This window comes from Emiliania huxleyi (genome assembly GCF_000372725.1).
Source record: "Emiliania huxleyi CCMP1516 unplaced genomic scaffold EMIHUscaffold_70, whole genome shotgun sequence".
Classification (NCBI taxonomy): Eukaryota; Haptophyta; order Isochrysidales; family Noelaerhabdaceae; genus Emiliania; species Emiliania huxleyi.
In genome coordinates, this window is record NW_005196755.1 from 497768 (window position 1) to 515032 (window position 17265).

At 64.2% G+C, this 17265-nt stretch overlaps 7 protein-coding genes across 7 annotated transcripts; 3 read left to right on the forward strand and 4 right to left on the reverse strand.

Moving 5' to 3' along the window:
• Positions 1–276: 276 nt before the first annotated feature.
• Positions 277–1763, reverse strand: EMIHUDRAFT_105677 (hypothetical protein; the record flags this gene model as incomplete). Its single annotated transcript, XM_005761688.1, has 5 exons — positions 277–390; positions 691–760; positions 942–1015; positions 1069–1250; positions 1298–1763. The coding sequence occupies 5 exons, from the start codon at positions 1761–1763 to the stop codon at positions 277–279; spliced, it is 906 nt and encodes a 301-aa protein (XP_005761745.1).
• Positions 1764–2146: 383 nt separating this feature from the next.
• On the reverse strand, positions 2147–2929 carry EMIHUDRAFT_105678 (hypothetical protein; the record flags this gene model as incomplete). Its single annotated transcript, XM_005761689.1, has 1 exon — positions 2147–2929. One exon carries the CDS (start codon positions 2927–2929, stop codon positions 2147–2149), a length of 783 nt encoding a protein of 260 aa, XP_005761746.1.
• Positions 2930–3746: 817 nt separating this feature from the next.
• EMIHUDRAFT_438136 (hypothetical protein) lies at positions 3747–5570 on the forward strand. The gene is made up of 6 exons (XM_005761690.1): positions 3747–4096; positions 4208–4304; positions 4377–4551; positions 4691–5233; positions 5371–5459; positions 5486–5570. Exons 1-5 carry the CDS (start codon positions 3754–3756, stop codon positions 5374–5376), a joined length of 1164 nt encoding a protein of 387 aa, XP_005761747.1. The 5' UTR covers positions 3747–3753; the 3' UTR covers positions 5377–5459; positions 5486–5570.
• A 2567-nt stretch (positions 5571–8137) lies between these two features.
• EMIHUDRAFT_105680 (hypothetical protein) lies at positions 8138–9957 on the forward strand (the record flags this gene model as incomplete). The annotated part of the gene is made up of 2 exons (XM_005761691.1): positions 8138–8686; positions 9844–9957. The coding sequence occupies 2 exons, from the start codon at positions 8138–8140 to the stop codon at positions 9955–9957; spliced, it is 663 nt and encodes a 220-aa protein (XP_005761748.1).
• A 992-nt stretch (positions 9958–10949) lies between these two features.
• On the forward strand, positions 10950–11969 carry EMIHUDRAFT_216724 (hypothetical protein; the record flags this gene model as incomplete). The annotated part of the gene is made up of 1 exon (XM_005761692.1): positions 10950–11969. One exon carries the CDS (start codon positions 10950–10952, stop codon positions 11967–11969), a length of 1020 nt encoding a protein of 339 aa, XP_005761749.1.
• Positions 11970–14990: 3021 nt separating this feature from the next.
• On the reverse strand, positions 14991–15946 carry EMIHUDRAFT_465429 (hypothetical protein; the record flags this gene model as incomplete). Its single annotated transcript, XM_005761693.1, has 3 exons — positions 15683–15946; positions 15467–15583; positions 14991–15422 (listed from the first exon to the last, which is right to left on the reverse strand). Exons 1-3 carry the CDS (start codon positions 15752–15754, stop codon positions 14991–14993), a joined length of 621 nt encoding a protein of 206 aa, XP_005761750.1. The 5' UTR covers positions 15755–15946.
• A 200-nt stretch (positions 15947–16146) lies between these two features.
• Positions 16147–16641, reverse strand: EMIHUDRAFT_216727 (hypothetical protein; the record flags this gene model as incomplete). The annotated part of the gene is made up of 1 exon (XM_005761694.1): positions 16147–16641. One exon carries the CDS (start codon positions 16639–16641, stop codon positions 16147–16149), a length of 495 nt encoding a protein of 164 aa, XP_005761751.1.
• Positions 16642–17265: the final 624 nt, after the last annotated feature.

Below are 17265 nucleotides of genomic sequence, written 5' to 3' on the forward strand. Positions count from 1 at the left end.
ATGCGCTTTGAACGCGCTGTGAATACGCTTTGAACACGCTGTGAATACGCTTTGAACACGCTGTGAATACGCTGTGAATACGCTGTGAATGCGCTGTGAAGACGCTGTGAATGCGCCGACATGAGGGCGGGAAGACGGTGTCGTGCAGAGAGCTCATGGCACCGCGTGAGTACCAAGAGAGGCGGAGACAGTGAATACAGCGGCACAGGGCCGAGTAGAGTGGAGCACGCTGCCCCACCGAGGGCTGGTTGGGAGACAGGAACGTGGCTTCTGCTTCTAGCACGGCGTGCCTAGTACCATACCTCCAGAGGATCGAACCCAGTGTGGGTTCAGTCCCGTGGGTGGTGCGGTAGGCGCGCCAGGGCTGAAGGTAACGCGGAGCGATCGGGCCTAAGGTGAGGTAGAGTAAGGTAAACTTCTCCACACACACGGGGCGGTGGGGCAGGGGCCAGGCTAGTCCCTCGCGTCTCCACGTCTAGACGACAGGAGCCGCACGGCATTCAAAGTGCAAGGCCCAGTGCCGGCGTGGGTGAGCGGTGCGTGTGTGTGTGTGTGTGTGTGTGTGTGTGTGTGTGTGTGTGTGTGTGTGTGTGTGTGTGTGTGTGTGTGTGTGTGTGTGTGTGTGTGTGTGTGTGTGTGTGTGTGTGTGTGTGTGTGTGTGTGTGTGTGTGAGCGAGCCTCAAAGTCGACCGCCGCGGCGCCCGCGCCGGCGCTGAAGGCCGCCTCGATCGCCGTGTTCTGGTCCGAGAGGTAGGGGCACCTAGGGTGAGGGTGAGGGTGAGGGTGAGGTTGAGGGTAGGGCTGTAGAGAGGTAGGGGCACCTAGGGTGAGGGTGAGGGTGAGGGTTCCCATGTGTTCGGCGAGTGCGTGTGATTGTCGTCCGTGCTGCGACTTGGCAGACTGACAGGGGTGAGGGTTGGGTTCTAGAGAGGTAGGGGTACCACATCTCGTCGCCGAGCCGCATCGGATCGCCGTCGCGCTCGGGTGTGCCGCGGCACCACTGCCACACGACCACCTAGAGAAAAGAAATACGGTCACCAAGAAAACACTGGAAGTGTGCTGCGGCACCACTGCCACCACCGGCTTGCGCAGGACGGCCGGGGCGGAGGACGCCATGTCCGCGGCGCCCCACGTCTGCAGCGGCGCGCACGGCTCCTCCGCCGCCTCGCGGCACAGCATGCAGTGCGCGGGCGCGACCTCGACAAAGCTGTACTCGGCGTCGTCGCCGCTCTCGGCGAGGCGCCACTCGCCTAGACACTTCCTAGACACGTCCTCGACACTTCCTGGACAGTTCTACCTAGGAGGCGCCACTCGCCCTGCACGCGACGCCCATGGAGCGTCACCGTGCGCGCGCTGCGCGGGTGCACGATGCGGCACGCCGAGCGGAAGCCCGGCGCCTTGTATCCCGAGCGCCCCATGTGCTGCCCGGGCGTCGTCTGGCAGAAGCCGCCGTCCGGCGGGAGGTGGACGGTCGCGTTGAAAAAGTCGGCGCCGAGCACGCAGCGGTCCTCGCCGCTGCCGAGCGCCGCCTCGAGCCGCTGCGCGATCGCGCGCGGGTAAAAGTCGATGCACCGCCGCACAGGGTCGAGCGACGCCCACAGGACGGCGCAGTCGGCGGGCACGCTGTCCTCGTGAAGGCTTGAGGCGCTCAGCTGCTCTGAGAGCTCGGCCCCGGCGCCGTCGGACGTTTCCGCCTCATCGTCGCTAACGGTGCTGTCCTCCAAGCGGGCGTCCCCCACAAGGTTGGAGGAGGCAGCGGACATTGGTACCCGCGGCCCTCCTGCGCTGCCTCTCCACAAAGAAGCCGAGCGGCCACACTTCGGCCGCGAAATTCTTTTTTAATTCTTTCTTTTTTGAGCTAGCCTTCGAACGAAAAAAAGGAGCGTCCACCCATACCGCGTCGGTGTCCAGTCCGAGCCTGACTGTTCTTCACCTTCCTACACATACATACAAAAGGGAAGGCATATCGCTCTCGGGCCCACAGACATCCCGCACACCCGCCGCCCCCGCGCGGGGCGTACCCACGCACCTCGAACTCTCCGCTCTCTATAAAGGTAGCAACACTTGAAAAAACAAAAACGATCACACGCCGGGACACCACGCGCACCCTCCCCCGGACACCCTGCCTCGCGCCAGCGGGCCGCGATCAGGCGCTTGGGTGCTCGCGCAGCCACTTGGTCGCATTGTCGCGGGAGTCTGCGGAGCCGTTCTTGAACGAGCAGCCTGGCATCTTACGGAACCAGCGAGCGACCTGCTTGTCGTCCATCTTGAGCCCGTGGCAGCCGCGTTGGTGAATTCGCCCCATCCAGTAGCAAGCCTGCTCCGACCCCTGTCCGATGGCCTGGCCGAGCATGACCAAACCTCGCGCGGTGTCGACCGAGACGCCCCGGCCTTCGAGCAAGATCCGAGCGCACGCTGTGAGGCCTCGCGGGTCGTCCAGCTCCGCCGCCCGCTCAAACCACTCGAAGGCCTGCTTCTGGTCGACCTGCAGCCCGTGCTTTCCGTCCCTGTACCAAAAGCCCAGGCTCGACATCGCGACAGCGTCGCCGCCCTCTGCCTCTGTCCGCGTCTTCGCCACCACCTTCTCCTCCTCGATCCGCTGCTTCCACGCCGCCGCCTTGTCGCCGCCAATCGCGCCGCTCTTGATCATGCGCTCAATATTGTTGCGCACCTGCACCGCCGGGAAGAGCCGCGGGCCCATCGGCTCGTTGGTCATCGGCGACTTGAGTGCCTCCGCGCTGCGCCCTTTGATGTGCGCCTCGATGGCGCTCCGCTCGTACACGCGCCCGTCCTCAGCGGTGACGGGATCGACGGGAAGCTCCTGCGTGATCGGGCAGACAAATTCTTCGGCCATCTCGTCGATGGCGCTGCGAAAGCGCTTGCCGTCCTCCTCCGTCACCGCGTCGGCGGCACGCTTGCGCGGAGGCATGACGCTCGGCCACAAGGCTCGGTGGGAGAAGGGTAACGGCCAAGCGGGGGGCGGGGGGGGGCGAGGGAGGAGAAATTTTCGATTTCTTCTTAAAAATTCACGATTATTATTTGTTTGAGGGGATCGTTAAATGTCTGAACTTCCCGCACCATTCCCAGCGCGCCCCACCCCGGCCGGGAGAAAGGGGAGTGACAGTTTGGGATGGACAGCCGTGCGCGGCCATCAATCAGGAAGGAGGTCTGCCCAGGCGTGACCTGGGCTCCGCATGACCGCCGCCGCCAAGAGCGCCGCGAGCGTCGAGGAGAGCTGTGGGCCGCCACAGCAAAGTTTCGGAAAACGAACAAGAACCTGATATACGACGACAGTGTCTGAGTTCACGCCCACGCAGCACCTCTTGCCTACACAAGTATCAAGTTTTCGTATTTATCACATTCGTACTTGGAATGTACAATTTTGCATAACTGGGCTTAAAACATGGGGCGCCATCTCAGGAGGCTGTGGCTTCGCGAGCAGTGCCTTGGCTTGCCTCTCTAATATGGGCCACCGGCACCGGTCCGGTGAGACCTAGTACAAGTTAGGGGGAAATACTGAAAAATGGGACCCCCCGGACGGACCTTGCTTTCATGCCGAGCGTGAAGAGCTGAGTCTCAGCTTTCAGACCCTGCAAAAATCATTGAAAAATATTAAGATGGTCCAGAATGGTGACCGAAAGACTCCGGCGCCGCAGCGCTCGCGCCTGCTTTCCTCGCAAATGCGACAAGTGAGGCCGCTGTTAGGGAAAAGAATGATGGCGTCGAAAGAAAAACCGCAAGGCAAGACCGCAAATGCTGCCGCTCCTGGTGAGCGCCAGCCCGCGCCGCGTGCAGGGCGTGTCCGGGGCGCCCTCCCCCCGAGTTCCCCCGCAAAATCCGGCCCGCGGTCGCGCGCGCGCTCCCGTCTCGCTGCTTTGGAGGAGTCTGCAGCCCCGGGCGCGCCCGCACGGCGATTGCCGCCTCCACTCCAACCTCATCCACTCTCACTCTGACATTCTCTCCAGAGTCCTCGCGTCGAGCCCGTGGCGCCGGAGCGCGAGCCCCAAGCTCGGGACACAGCGGGACATTGACGATCTGCGATGCCTGTGCGTGCAGGTGATCACGATGAGCGGTGGCACCCTTCCTGGTGCTCCAGGCGCGCTGCGCCCGCGCGTTTGCGACGCCCGTGTGTGCCCCTGCGCGCGCCCCGCTCGCCGCGCCGCCGCCGGGCCCGTGGGGGTCTCAGGTTTGCGCGTGTGTGCCGCAGATGTCACGACCGAGCAGCTGCAGCAGATCCTCCAGAGCGTGCAGGCCGAGCTTGAGCGGCGCGCGGCGCTGCAGCGCGGGGCGCCCGAATCGAAGCGGTGCGTGCCCCCCCTCGCCGTGGCCGCGCTCGCCCCGCCTTGGCGAGCTCTTGCCGCGCGCGCGCGCCGCAGGAACTCGATCTTGTGCGCCTCGGGCAAGGCGTTGCCCAGCGAGGCGGAGGTGCACGCATGGGCGCTGCTCGTGCTGCTACATGGCCGCGGCGCGGACGGCTCGTGGGTCGCCGTCCCGACGCTCGTCGACCAGTGGATGAACGTCGTGCTGCTGCAGTCGAGTCGCTACAAGCAGGCGCCCGCCCTGCTCTCCCACCGCCCCCCGAGCCGCCGCCGCGGCTGCTACACCTCGGCTATATCTCGGCTATATCTCGGCTATATCTCGGCTCTATCTCGGCCTTGCTGCCTGAGCCGTGTGTGCGTGTTGTGCGCAGTTGCGCGAGCGATGGCAGCCTCCGACCGACGATCCGGCGTGGCGTAACTTGGCTCTCGCCAAGGGCCTCGTCCCGTCCTTGCTCAGCCAAGCCGCCGCTCGGGCGGCGGAGCCGCTCGCCCACATCACGCGCACGCTGGTGCAGCTCGAGGTCATCGACCACGACGTCGGGCAGACCGCGCTCTCGAACTATCTGAAGAACTGCCTCGCCAAGTCCAAGGGCATCTCGGGCCCGTCGTACAACCCGGCCAACGGCTCCCACACGCTACACCGGCACATCGCCGCGGCGGTGCCCGTCGCCTCGCTCCTGAAGGTGCGCGGCAAGGAGCTGCTCTCGGCGCTGCACCGCACGCGGGAGGAGCCCGAGGCGGCGCCTTCGTACGCCGAGCTGCAGGCGAGCGCCGACGCGTCGGCGGCCGCCGCGCGGCGGGAGCAGCAGCGCTCCTCGCAGCTGAGGGCGCAGGTGAAGACGCTCCAGGAGGTCAGCGTCAACGCGGTGCGCAAGGATGCGGAGCGCGAGGCGAAGGAGAAGGCGGACGCGACGGTGCAGCGCGTGCGGGCGAGCGCCGGGCAACCGCAGCAGGCGTGGCGGCTGATGAGGCGGCGCCACAGGCGCGCGAGGCGCGCCCACGGCGCAATGCACGTTGACTCTGCGGCACACACATGCAGTGGACAGCGAACACATAGGGTGATGCGATACGGCGGTAGATGGCCGAGGATGCAGACGGACCGTGGTATTGTGTTGTGTACTTTATATGCTCATATTCCGCGTTACCACAAAACGGAGGGGATATGATCCGCTAAAGCAGCAGGCACACACACGCCAAGCGCGTGAGTTGTCGCTCGGGTTGCCTTAACTAGATAAGATTCCCATATTCATTAATAGCGGCTAGTTTGTCACATCACGTGGATCGATGACCCGGAATATGCCGCAAGACACGGCGCTTTAATCAAGCAACTCATTATCTTGGACGCATCCCTCGACGCGAAGAGCCATGCAGTCACCCGAATTGCTTGGGCCTCTCCTGCAAGTAGAACGAAACATTCTTGGAGCTTCCCCAGCCGCTTGTGGCCGCATCTCATCCGTGGCGACGCGCTGTTCCACCGAGCCGAACTCGGCCGCGCCGCCGCGTCGAGGCACGGGTCCCCAACCAAGCAGCGACGCCGAAGCGTCGACCGATAGAGCGCCACACCCAGCAGTATGGGCGTCGACCGCTCTCTCGAGCGGCCGCGTGGCAGTGCGTGGCGCGGGCGTCACAGGCGGCAAGCGTGGAGCCGCTGGAAGAGCCGGTGCGAGCCGTGGACGGCAGCCGCTCCCCACGTCGCCGAGAGAGGCTGCGGGGGAGAGGGTCCAGGAGGCCACAGGAGGCGCCGGGAGGATCGGGAGGCGCTAAAAAGTGGCCCGGGCGCCTCGTGCCACCCGTCTGGTGGGGCCAGGTGGGCTCAGGAATTAATCCAGGATTTTAAGGTGATCCACTACACCTGACCGAGAATTGGATGGCGAGATCGCGGCGAGATCGACCAGTCGGCCCAGGTCGGCGCCATGCACTGGCGGGCTGCACAGCGCGCTAGATTACGCGGAGGACGTGCGCTTACCACCGGGTGGGATTACCAGGCTCGCCTGGGCTCGCTGAGGGTCGATCGCGGCGCGACCCGTTTTCGGCTGTTTTCCTCGCGAATCTGGGGTGCGCGCCGGGAGCTGCAGCGCCAGCGTTTCGCGGACCTGTGCAGCCTCCGGGCACTGGGAACTTCTCCCAGGCTCGGGCAATGCGGACATGTGCCAGCGGGGGCGCGGAGGTGGTTTACATGCGGATGCGGCACGATCTTCGAGCCGAACCGACGATACAGGAGGCTCCAGAGGCGCCGTAATCGACAGTTGGCCGTCACCCAACTCCTCGCCCGCCGTGACTGTGGGTGTCTCCTGATTGACCACGCTCGTGGCGGAGCTCGGGGTACCACTTTGGGCCACGGGACAAGCCCTGGGGAGTCACTGTAGCTCGCGCGGGGCTGAGAAGCCCCCATTCCCGCGAAAAATCGAGATTTGGCGAGATATAGGGGGCGGTTCTCATTATTTTCGGTGGCCCCAAAGCTACCCAATCACTCGCCCACCTCCCCTGAGCAGTCTAGTCCAAAAAAAACCGCGCCCCGATCAAGTTACGTTTTCAGTGTTTGCCCCTATACAAGTGCTTCCGGCAGCAGCATTTGCGCAGCGCGATCCATGGCGCCTAGGCGCCTGTCAGTGTGTGTGAGAGGACCTCTAGTGTGAGGACCTCTACTGGGCTGAGGACGTCTTTGAGGAAGCTGCCTTTCAACAGGAGGGAAAAGAAAGGAACAAAATGGACACGCCAAGCTAGGTCAAAGGACGACCTGCTAGACGACCTGAGACCGTTGGAGATCGTTTTGCACGCGGAGAGGGGTCCTCAGCCCAGACAGACGCCTCGGACCCTCGGTCCTCACAGAGGTCCTCACAGAGGTCCTCACAGACTGAAAGCGCCAATGACGCGGCGCAACTGGCCTGCTGCCGGAAGGATATACGAGCTATCTCACCGGTGTAGCTGTTACAGAGAGGCCACTGCACTCGAGAGGTCAGCCAGGTGGTGGCCGCCCCAATTCTACGAGAGGTCAGCCAATTCATGGACGAGAGGTCAGCCAATTCATGTGGATAAGTTACAATATACGCGATGTGTAAATAAATGAGAAAGCCGTGCGGATCTGCATTGAGCCTGGCTCGAGTGTGTCGACGATAGTGCCGCATGGGCCGTGGCGGCTCGCCGCTGCCGTTCAGACACTTGCGTGCTCTGCTGAGAAAGCTCGTACCCGTCCGGCAGCAGGCCAGTTGCGCCGCGTCATTGGCGCTTTTAGTCTGTGAGGACCTCTGTGAGGACCGAGGCGTCTGTCTGGGCTGAGGACCCCTCTGCGTGCAAAACGATCTCCAACGGTCTCAGTTCGTCCTTTGACCTAGCCTGGCGTGTCCATTTCCTTTCTTTATTTCCCCTCCTGTTGACAGGCAGCTTCCTCAGAGAGGCCCTCAGCCAAGAGGTCCTCAGCCCGGTAGAGGTCCTCACACTAGAGGTCCTCACACACACTGACAGGCGCCATGGATCGCGCTGCGCAAATGCTGCTGCCGGAAGGCAGGTCTCGCCGGTGGCCCATACCTGTATTAGACCTCTCTCGCGAGGCCACAGCCTCAGTTGGCGCGGCCCCTTCTACGTGTGTAATATATTGGGTGAGTGTGCCGCCTCAGTTATGCAAAATAGTAAAATTCGAAATCACAAATCTTAAAGATACAAAACGCGTTAATGTGCGAGATGGTACTGAAGAGATCCGTTACGCAAAAGCATGCGCGACTTGCACTCTTTCGTGCCACTCGCTCGCCGGTGCGCGACAAGATACCGTGAAAGAACCCCGCTGGATGCGAAGAACCCTCCACGAAGGAGCAGCTCGACACATGCTGGCGACCCTCGTCTTCCCCGCGGCGTACTCGCCCTCGCCGTTCGCGAGCCTCGCCGCTGCGCGGCCTCGCACCGCTGCGGCGCCTGCGATGACCGAGCTCAGCCTCGCTGCCACTGTCGTGCGTGACGTGTCTGCCCTGCCGACGATGTACGCCCTGATGTCGCTCAACGAGTACATGACGCACCGGTACTTCCAGCACTTGGAGTTCAACAGGCCCGAGTCGCTGCCGTGGGTCAAGTCGCTCGTCGAGCGCGTGGCGGGCGTGCCAGCCGCTGAGCAGAGGGTGCCGGGCGACGGACACGTCGAGCACCACGCCGAGACGTACGACGACATGTCGCTGAAGAACGACGAGCGCTGGCGCGCGAACAAGGCGTCGCAGTCGCTCGACGACGACTACTACCGCGGCACCGCCTTCCACTGGTCTGCGACGCTCATCATGACTGTGCAGATGCTGCCGTCTGTGCTGCCGACGTACGCGCTGATGGGCTGGAGCCTGCCCGAGACGCTCGCCATCCTGCTGCCTTCGATGCTGCTGCACGCGGTGGTGTGGAACGCCATCCACCCGCCGATGCACGGGCTGCCCCCCGTCGCACTCACCGACGGCTTCGGCACCGGACCGGGCGTCGCCGGCGGCAAGGCCGAGATCAGCCGAGATCAGCCGAGATCAGCCGAGATGAGCCGAGATCAGCCGAGATGAGCCGAGATCAGCCAAGATCAGCCGAGATCAGCCGAGATGATGCTCGGCTACTCTGACTCGTCCCAAGTCTTACCCTAGCCCTCACCCTCGCCCTAACCTTTTCCCTAACCGTGACCCTACCCTTAACCCTGACCCTATCCCTGACCCTACCCCTGACCCTGTCTGTGACCCGTCCTAGGCCTTCTCGGAGTGGCTAATCGGCACGCGGTGCGCTCCAGTCGAGATTCGCCGAGATTCGCCGAGATTCGCCGAGATTCGTCGAGATTCGTCGAGATTCGCCGAGATTCGCCGAGATTCGCCGAGATTCGTCGAGATGCGCCGAGATGCGCCGAGTGACTCGCCGAGACGCGCCGAGGCCGAGGACGAACGGCCTCAGTCGGACCGCCCGATCTCGGTGTATCTCACCCCATCTCGGTGCATCTCGGTGCATCTCGGCGCATCTCACCAGAGGCAGCGCCGACCGCTCCACTTGCCCCCCCCCCCCCCCCAGCCACCCACCCCTCTCTGCCTCCCTCGCCGCCACGCCCGCCTCGTAGCGCCTGCAGCCCTGCCACCCACCTCCCCCCACCTCGGCCCACCTCGGCCCACCTCTGGCCATCTCCCACCTCTGGCCACCTCGGGCCACCTCGGCCCACCTCCCCCCACCTCGGCCCACCTCGGCCCACCTCTGGCCATCTCCCACCTCTGGCCATCTCCCACCTCTGGCCACCTCGGCCCACCTCGGGCCACCTCGGGCGCCTCGGCGAGGCCCTGTGGTGGCGCACACGCTCAGCGGTGCCGCCACCTCTTCCTCCCGCCACAGACCACCTCCTCGGTAGCTACGTCCCCACCGCGGAGTGGCAGCCAAAGATGCGTCCGCTCCCGGCCAACGCGCAGACGCGCGGCCCGGTGGTCGCGCCGGCCAACGTGCCGCAGCTGCCGACGAGGGAGGAGTACGAGGCGACGCGGCGGCTGCAGAGGCACCGCTGTGAACGGCGTCTCTGCACAGCCGCACCTCTGGGTAGGCGACGCGGTTGCTGCAGAGGCAGATGCGCGAGTCGGCCGGCGGCGGCGGCGGCACGGCGCCGGCGGCAATCGCAAACGGGGGCACGATCATTGCGGACGCCTACAGCGAGTGATCTGTGGGCGGAAGGGGCCCGCCTCCCCCACCGCGCCGTGCAGCCTTGCGCCAGCGCAGCACACTCTCCATGCTCGCATAGTCGCGCCTCTCGCGCGCCCCCTCGTGCACATGACGCGCATCCTGCGCACAGCGGAGACACGCGGAGCGCTTCCTCCTCGCCGGGGTGTCGGCGGCGTGTATCGCCGGCGTGTGCCCGCGGGGCGCAACCCGGCGGGCTCCGGTGTTCTGTTGTCAATGGTCACACGTCGGCGCCGGCCGCGCCTGCCGCCTCCGGATCGTATTACTTACAACACCAAAAAAGAAGCCACCCCCGGGACGTGACTCGTGTGTCCTAAGAGCAATGGAGCAGGGCTCGCGCTACCACCCCTGACAGGCTCCGGACAAGGCTGCTCGAACGAGCAGCAACGCCAGCAGCCAGGCAACGAGAGAGCGCTACAAGCCAGTGATTGGGTCTGGGCCTGCTTTGGGAACAACAACGCCGGTATTGGCGCCGACGCTCCCGGTGCCGCCGTAGTGAAGCAGTGGGCCGACAGATTCCACGACCGATTTCGCGACGCTACCAATGATTCCGCCGCGCATAACGAACCGGAGGATGTGCAACATGTGGATGAAGGCAATCATGCACCCCCACCTCCAAAGCCGCTGCGGCCATGTCTCGGCCTGCGAAGCCACGAGGAGGGTCGGGGTTCAATGAGGCCTCGCGCAGGAATTGGGTTCTGGTGGTTGGTCGTGCAGATGGTCCTCGCTGCATCTACGCGACCCGCCGCCCGCTCCTCGGTAGAAAGCAGCATCTTGGCAGGCATGCCAAAGAGCCCTTTCCGAGGGGCAAGCTCGGGCGAGGCGGCGTGAATCTGGCTGCCTTTTGCGGGCTTGCTCGCGGCGCGCTTCTTCGGGCTGGACTTGCCCATTGCGGGCGACGCCACGGACCGTCGTATTTTACGAGTTGCGGAACGGCCGCACGCCGGCCGAGCTTCCGACCCTCGGCCCGACATGCTGTCGCTGGCGGGCCTGCTTCTGCCCGCCCTCCTCTCTGCGGTACCAACAGGACGGACCCCCCTCTGGATCAACGAGTGGGCTGAAGACGCGGCGGATGACAAACTGGGCGGTGAGATTATGGATGGCATCGCGGGGGGGATATCGCAAGCGGAGGACTTCCTCGATGAGCAGGGCATCTCTGTCGAAGACCAAGACTGGTGCAGCCATGCACAAAAGCTTAAAAAGGCACTCGACTCGCTCACCAAGTCGGCCGAGTCAATCGACTATGATGAGACTCTCAATGACATCTCGTCGCCAGAGTTCTACGCGAGTACTACGATCTCGCTCTGTCTCGGCGGAGCGCTTCTCCTCGCGCCGATCCTCCTCGGCCCAAGTTGGCCGTCCTACCTCATTTGGATCGTCGCAGCGCTTCTCGGTGCCATAATCGGCAACAAGCTGATGACTGCGACGGGCCTGTTGAGCGGGCACTTTGTCAATGAAAACGAGGACGGGCCAAAGCCGATGCACTGCGTCCTCGGCATTGCAGGCGTTGCGATTTTCACACTCGTCCTCGCGTTTTGGGCGCTCGCACAAGTCAAGACGGCTTTCTTTTGTCTCGGCGCGATTCTCGGCGGCTACCTAGCGAAACAGGGCATTGGGCTCGCCAAGCCGTGGCTGGAGGAGGAGCAGGGCCTCGATCTGGATAGCAAAGACAACCAGTACTACATCTGGGGCACAATAGCAGTCGCCTCGCTCTTGGGTGGCTGCTTCATCGCGGGGAAGAAGGACGCCATAATCGACACGGCGGCAGGCCTGTTCGGAGCGTTGCTGGTCGCTCAGGGCGTCCTGCTCTACGCGGAGACGTGCGAGCCAATCACGGACTGGTTGGACGAGGCGGGCATGTCGCTCAACAAGTTCCACTCGTACTGGTTCGCGGGGATCGCAGCCGTGCTCTTCCTCCTGCGCGCCTACCTGTCAAAGGGTGGGGGCGGCACGAATGAGTTTGGTCAGAAGAAGCCGCTGGTCTTGGCCTGAGGCCTGTTCGGAATCCCCTAACGCCGAAAAGGGATCGACTGGGCGAGGTGAGCACCTTCGTGCTGTCAACAGAGCCCTTTCATGTGTCGCTCGGTTCGAGTCAGTAAACGGAGGGAAAGAAAGACCCACCCGCCACCCCCTACACGCCCTATATATCAGTGCGTGTGCGCGTAGCCGCATAGCGGAATGAAAAATCTAGGGTACCATACTTCCGGGCGGTTGTGCGGGGAGCGAACCTTAACGACCGCCCAGAAGCTTTCTGAGCGAACCAATCGGGCCAGGATCATCAGCATATGTCCCCTCCACAACATCGTGGGCGTTTGAGCGGTATTTGAGGAGCACCGCGACTCTGAAGTTCGGCCGGGTGGTCTGCAGACCCCCCCCCCCGGAGCAGCAGAGGCTCCGTGGGGTCGAAAAGTCGACGCTGGGAGTCGCACTCGTCAAACCGTCGCAACACCACGCGGTACGCACGTACCGCCCACATCCCCTCCACCGCTGAGAAGGCGCAGATCGACCGCCGGGCCGCGTAGCCGTCGTTAAGGAGCGGTTTTTGGAGCCGTACGAAGAGGTCCCAGACGGGCGAAGATGCGGTTTTGCGACGACCACACGCGATGTGGTATCTGGTTTTTGCTAAAAACGGGCCGCCTAGTGCAGCATCACTAGTACAACACGCAACCACACTGAGAGCTCCACACTAGCCGGTATAGGCGAGCACCGGCGGCCTCACCGTCGCCGCTCGCGGCGGAGCCGACGGCGGAGCCACGGGCGGGTGCGACCTTTTGGGGGCCCATGAGCTCGCCAGGACGTCACCGATGGCTCGGCGCGCCTCTTCCCGCCAGCGCGGGGCGGCCCACCTACAGGAGCGAGGGGGAGGTGGTCGTGAGCTCACTTTGTCGGCCGCGCGCGAGGTGAAAACTGAGTGTGAGGCGCGCAGGAGGCGAGGGTGGGCGCGCCGGCGGTCGAGCCGCCGAACAATTCGACGTGGCGCAGCTCCGCGCCGGCGGGCACGACCGAGCAGATGCTGTCGGCGGCGGTCACGCGACGAGGGAGAGCCGCAGGAGCCCTCTGTGGAGCAGGCGCGCGAAAGCAGCGATGAGTGGAGCCGCGATCAGCCACCTGTGGGCGGTCATCGGGGTCGCGGTCAAGCTCGCGACGGGGTGAATCTGGTGCGTCTAGTATCACTGGTGGGCTGGGTGTGCAGCAGCGGCGCTCAAAAAGAGGGAAAAAACTCGGCAACTGTTTGGAGTGTCTACATTCTCGAGGCACCGTTCTCGGCCCGGCCGGAAAGCTGGCTGGTGGTCGCGCGCGGCGCGTCAGCGCCACTCCGACTGGTCGGGCACCTCGGCTGGGTCCATCAGCAAGAGGCCCGCGCCGTCGGGCGGCCCCGGGAGCGCATGATGCCCCTCCGAGAGGCGCTGACGCCCCGCCGAGATCGCGCTGGTTTGGCACGAAAAACCTGCGAAAAACACGAGGCAAGGGGGGGGGTCAAGTATGGTACCCTAGAAAAAAGAAGAAACGTTTGCTCCCTACAGTTCTCGACTCTTATCATGCCCCCTACAGTCCTGTATAGTCCTATGACTCCTCGGAGCACCCGCCTGCGCCCCGCCAAACAGCAGCGCAATCAGCCGGTCCACCTGCTGCAGCAGCCCGCACTCAGCGACGACCGTGTTGTGCTCTCGTTCGCCGCCGCCACCGCCAGGCCGATCACCTGCAGCTGCGTGAGCAGGGGGAGGAGCACCTGCAGACAGGGGAGTTGGTGTGAGCCTGTGGGACAGAGCCGGCCGTCACACCGCGAGCGCCTCCGACTCGCGTTCGCCGAAGCGCACGAGAGGCGGCTGATGTCGTAGCCACGCTCGACGTCCAACTCGAAGAGTGTGCTCGGACCGCTCTTGCCAGCAAAGTCCAGCACTCCCTGCCGGTGTTTTGAGCAGGAGCTGAACTGGTACCTGCGAACGGCAGGCTGCGATGAGGGGTGGTGCAGCTTTGATGCATAGGGGTGCTAACGACGCGCCAGCAGACGGTGGAGCCGTCCGCGAAGTGGTGGGTGCTCCGGGTCATGGTACATGGACTTGAGGCGATGGCCCGCCGTGCAGGTTCTTGAAGCCTGGGTAGCCGGGAAAGACATGCCTGACGGCGCGCCAGGCCCGCGCGCGGAAGATGAAGTCCAAAGGCAGCTCCGACACTCACAGCGCCACCTCGAGGAGCTTGGCAAAGGGGATGCATGCTCGAAGGCGCGGGCTGAGCTCGCCGCCGAGAGCCGCGCGCGTCGCTGAGCTGAACTCGGCGTTGAGCACACGAAACAGCTGGCCGTCGTCGTCGGTATACAGCGCGACGGTTAGCGCACGCTCCTCCGCTTCCGCATCCGACAAGCCGTACTGAGGGGCAAGAACGAGTCCGAGAGCCGGGAGCAGCGGCGCTGCGGTGCCGTCAGGGCGCTTCGCGACATAGCCAGCGTTTCCCCAGGGCTTGCCGGCACGCCACGCTCTTCGCCACGCTCCTATTCTCACTACACACATGAAACCCCCGTCCCACTCCCTCCCCAATCCCACTCACCACTCACCACCCACCACCCACTAGGCCACTACCTGCCATATCACCCACCCACTACTCACGAACTCACCACCTCCACGTTGGACCGGATGTGTCGTACGAAAGGGAGATTCCGGCAGCTTGCATGCGTGATAGCGCGTCGGCGAGCAAGGTAGGACACGGCTCGTCGTCGAGCACACGACGCAGCGTAGCGATCGCCAAGCGACGTCGCGGCGGTCGTATTGAGGATCCATGCACCTGGCGCGGGGTTAGCGCTTATACGGCTCTATTCGTGGCAAGCGGCAAGGGACGTCCGGAGACATGCAGTACTGCCGGCTAACCTCGAGTGCACCTTGGATGGCTGCGCTCCCTGTTTCACAGCGAATTTCTGGGGCCGATTTATCATTTAACCTCTGCTTTTGCTTGAAATTGTTTTCAATATAAACCGAATGCCACGTTCGGATCGCTCCTCATCGCAAACCTGTCAGCAGTTCACCCTTGGTATGTTCGTAGAACCAAACACGGATAAATGTCACGGACGCCAAAGCAAACCCCTGGCGCCGCCTTGACGTTGGTGACCGACCATCCCCGCAGCGTCGCGATGATCTGCGGGTCCTCCTCCCACAGGCCAGTGTCCGCACTCTTGATGAGCACGCCGCGGTGCGAGTCAGTGGTGCCGAGGAAGGCCGTCTTCTCAAGGTCCGCCTTCGAGAGCTCGACCAGCTTCTCGGTGCGCTGCTTCTTGGGCGCCGTCGCCGTCGCCTCCGCGTCCTCGTCTACCTCCTCCCTGTCCTCCCCCTCCTCCTCCGCCGCCGCCGCCTCCGCCGCCGCGTCGCCCTCCGGTGCTTCCCGCCCGCCGGCGGCGGCGGTGTAGGTGACGCCAATGACGCCGTTCTCAAAGGTCGACGGCAAGATGCCGATCCACTTGGGGTAGGAGTCGCCATTGACGGTGCCGTCAGCATGCGCACGGAGAGGAAGGAGAGGAGATCCTCGGTGTCGCGCGCGTACGTGGGCAGCGCATCGCGGCAGTAGAAGTCGTACGTCGAGCCGGTGAGAGAGCGCTCGTGGCTGCACAACGCCTTCACCTACGGTGTGCAGTCAAGATGTGCGGCGCGGTCGGTGGGAGGAGCGGGCGGTGGCAGCGTCTGTGGCTATAGCTACGTGGGGATGGCTAGGCGACGGACCGTCTCGGCGTCGAAGTTGAGGCGCTCGGGCAGCGGCCCGCCCATCAGCGCCGACAGCCACTCGTTTGCCATGCGGATCCTCTCCCCCTCGAACGGGTTGACCGCGGCGCTGAGGCTTTGCCCACGCAGTAAATCTGCGCGGCCTGGTGCGCGAGCCTGGCTATCTCAAGGTGCAGCATCGTGCGCTCCCAGACGAGCTTGTCCATGTCGCCTGGCCGGCGCGCGTTGGCAATCTTGGCGTCGAGCCCGCCGTTATTATATGCGATGAGCACCTCCCGCGGGATGCCAAAGAGCTGAGCCGGCTTGGCCTTGTCGAGCATCACCCGCCTTGTCGAGCAACATGCATTCTCTCGTCTTGAGCGGCGGTAGGAGGCCCACTCCCCGACATCCTCTCCCCTGTTCTCGCCTCGCAATGCACACAAGCCGCTGACATGCAGAGTTCAGATCAGAGACGGCGCGGTGCCCTACACAGGCCTGTAGGTCATCCACATCACGACCGGCCCGCGACAATAAGGGCACGCGTCTTGCATGCGCTCGGAGCAGGGACCGCAAGCACAGTGGTGGCCGCAGGGGACCGCGACGTGCGTCTTTGGCCGGGTGAAGCAGACGATACACGTGGTCTCGCCTCCCATCGTGGACTCGGGGACCATGCGGCCCGTCTCAAAGTGTGCGTCAGCCAGAGAGACCACCCCAATCGGCGGCGGCGAATCGAGCGCTGGCGAGTCATTCACAAGTGCGTCGTTGTAAGGCGCACCCGGCTCGCTGTCTTCGATTACCTTTTCCGAGGCCGGGGAGGCCGGGGAGGCCGCCTGCTCCGGCAAGGCAGCCTGCTCCGGCAACGTCGACAGAGCACCCCGCTCCTGAATCCTCACCTCAGGTTCGAGTAGCTCGCTTGGCTGCACAGCCCGCGGCTCCACCGCCTTGCTGGCGTCCTCCCTCGCCCGCTGTGCCGCTGGCATCGCAACCGCCGCGCGCTGCGCACCTCCTGCCTCGACTGCCTGCTTCCTTGCCCGCTTCTGTGCCCGCCCGCGCCGTGACGAGCCGTGTGCCGGCTCCTGACAACTAGGCGGGGCGGGTCGGAGACTTGCCCAAGACCAGAGCCCTTTGGCCGCAGCAGCCCCCTTCGCCCACGCAGCCACTGCCACAACAGCCACCGACAAGGAAAGGCCAAACCTTGTAGCCCCCACCGCCACCGTCTGCACGCTCCCTCGCCATCCTTCTGCATTGTGTCCCCACGCTGTGCACGCCGCCAACGCGACCAACGCCCACGTTGCCACCGCCAGCGCAAATGAGTCGCGGATGCCGATCAGGAATGGATGCGCGAGCAGCTGCACGCCGGAAGTCACAAGCGTCCTGGCGTGCTCCAGCGATGTCCTCCACCAGGTCCGCCGCTGGCGTCGAGCGCGAGCGCGGGAGTTGCCCCCTCTTTGTGTGTCGCGCATGTAGCACTGCGGCATGCAAATGCAGATGAACCCAAGGACCACAGACACGGCTGCACACAGCGCCACGGACACGTCGGCCGCCCACGTCACCCATTCGTCCACCTCTACGACGCGCCGTCGTGAAGACTCTCCGTCAGGCCG

Excerpts from the sequence above, each read along its gene's own strand:
- EMIHUDRAFT_438136 (XM_005761690.1), top strand. The coding sequence starts at position 3,754 with ATGCTGCCGCTCCTGGTGAGCGCCAGCCCGCGCCGCGTGCAGGGCGTG. Across the intron at positions 4,305-4,376 it reads GGGGCGCCCGAATCGAAGCG|GAACTCGATCTTGTGCGCCT; the intron begins GTGCGTGCCCCC and ends CGCGCGCCGCAG. Across the intron at positions 4,552-4,690 it reads AGTCGAGTCGCTACAAGCAG|TTGCGCGAGCGATGGCAGCC; the intron begins GCGCCCGCCCTG and ends TGTTGTGCGCAG.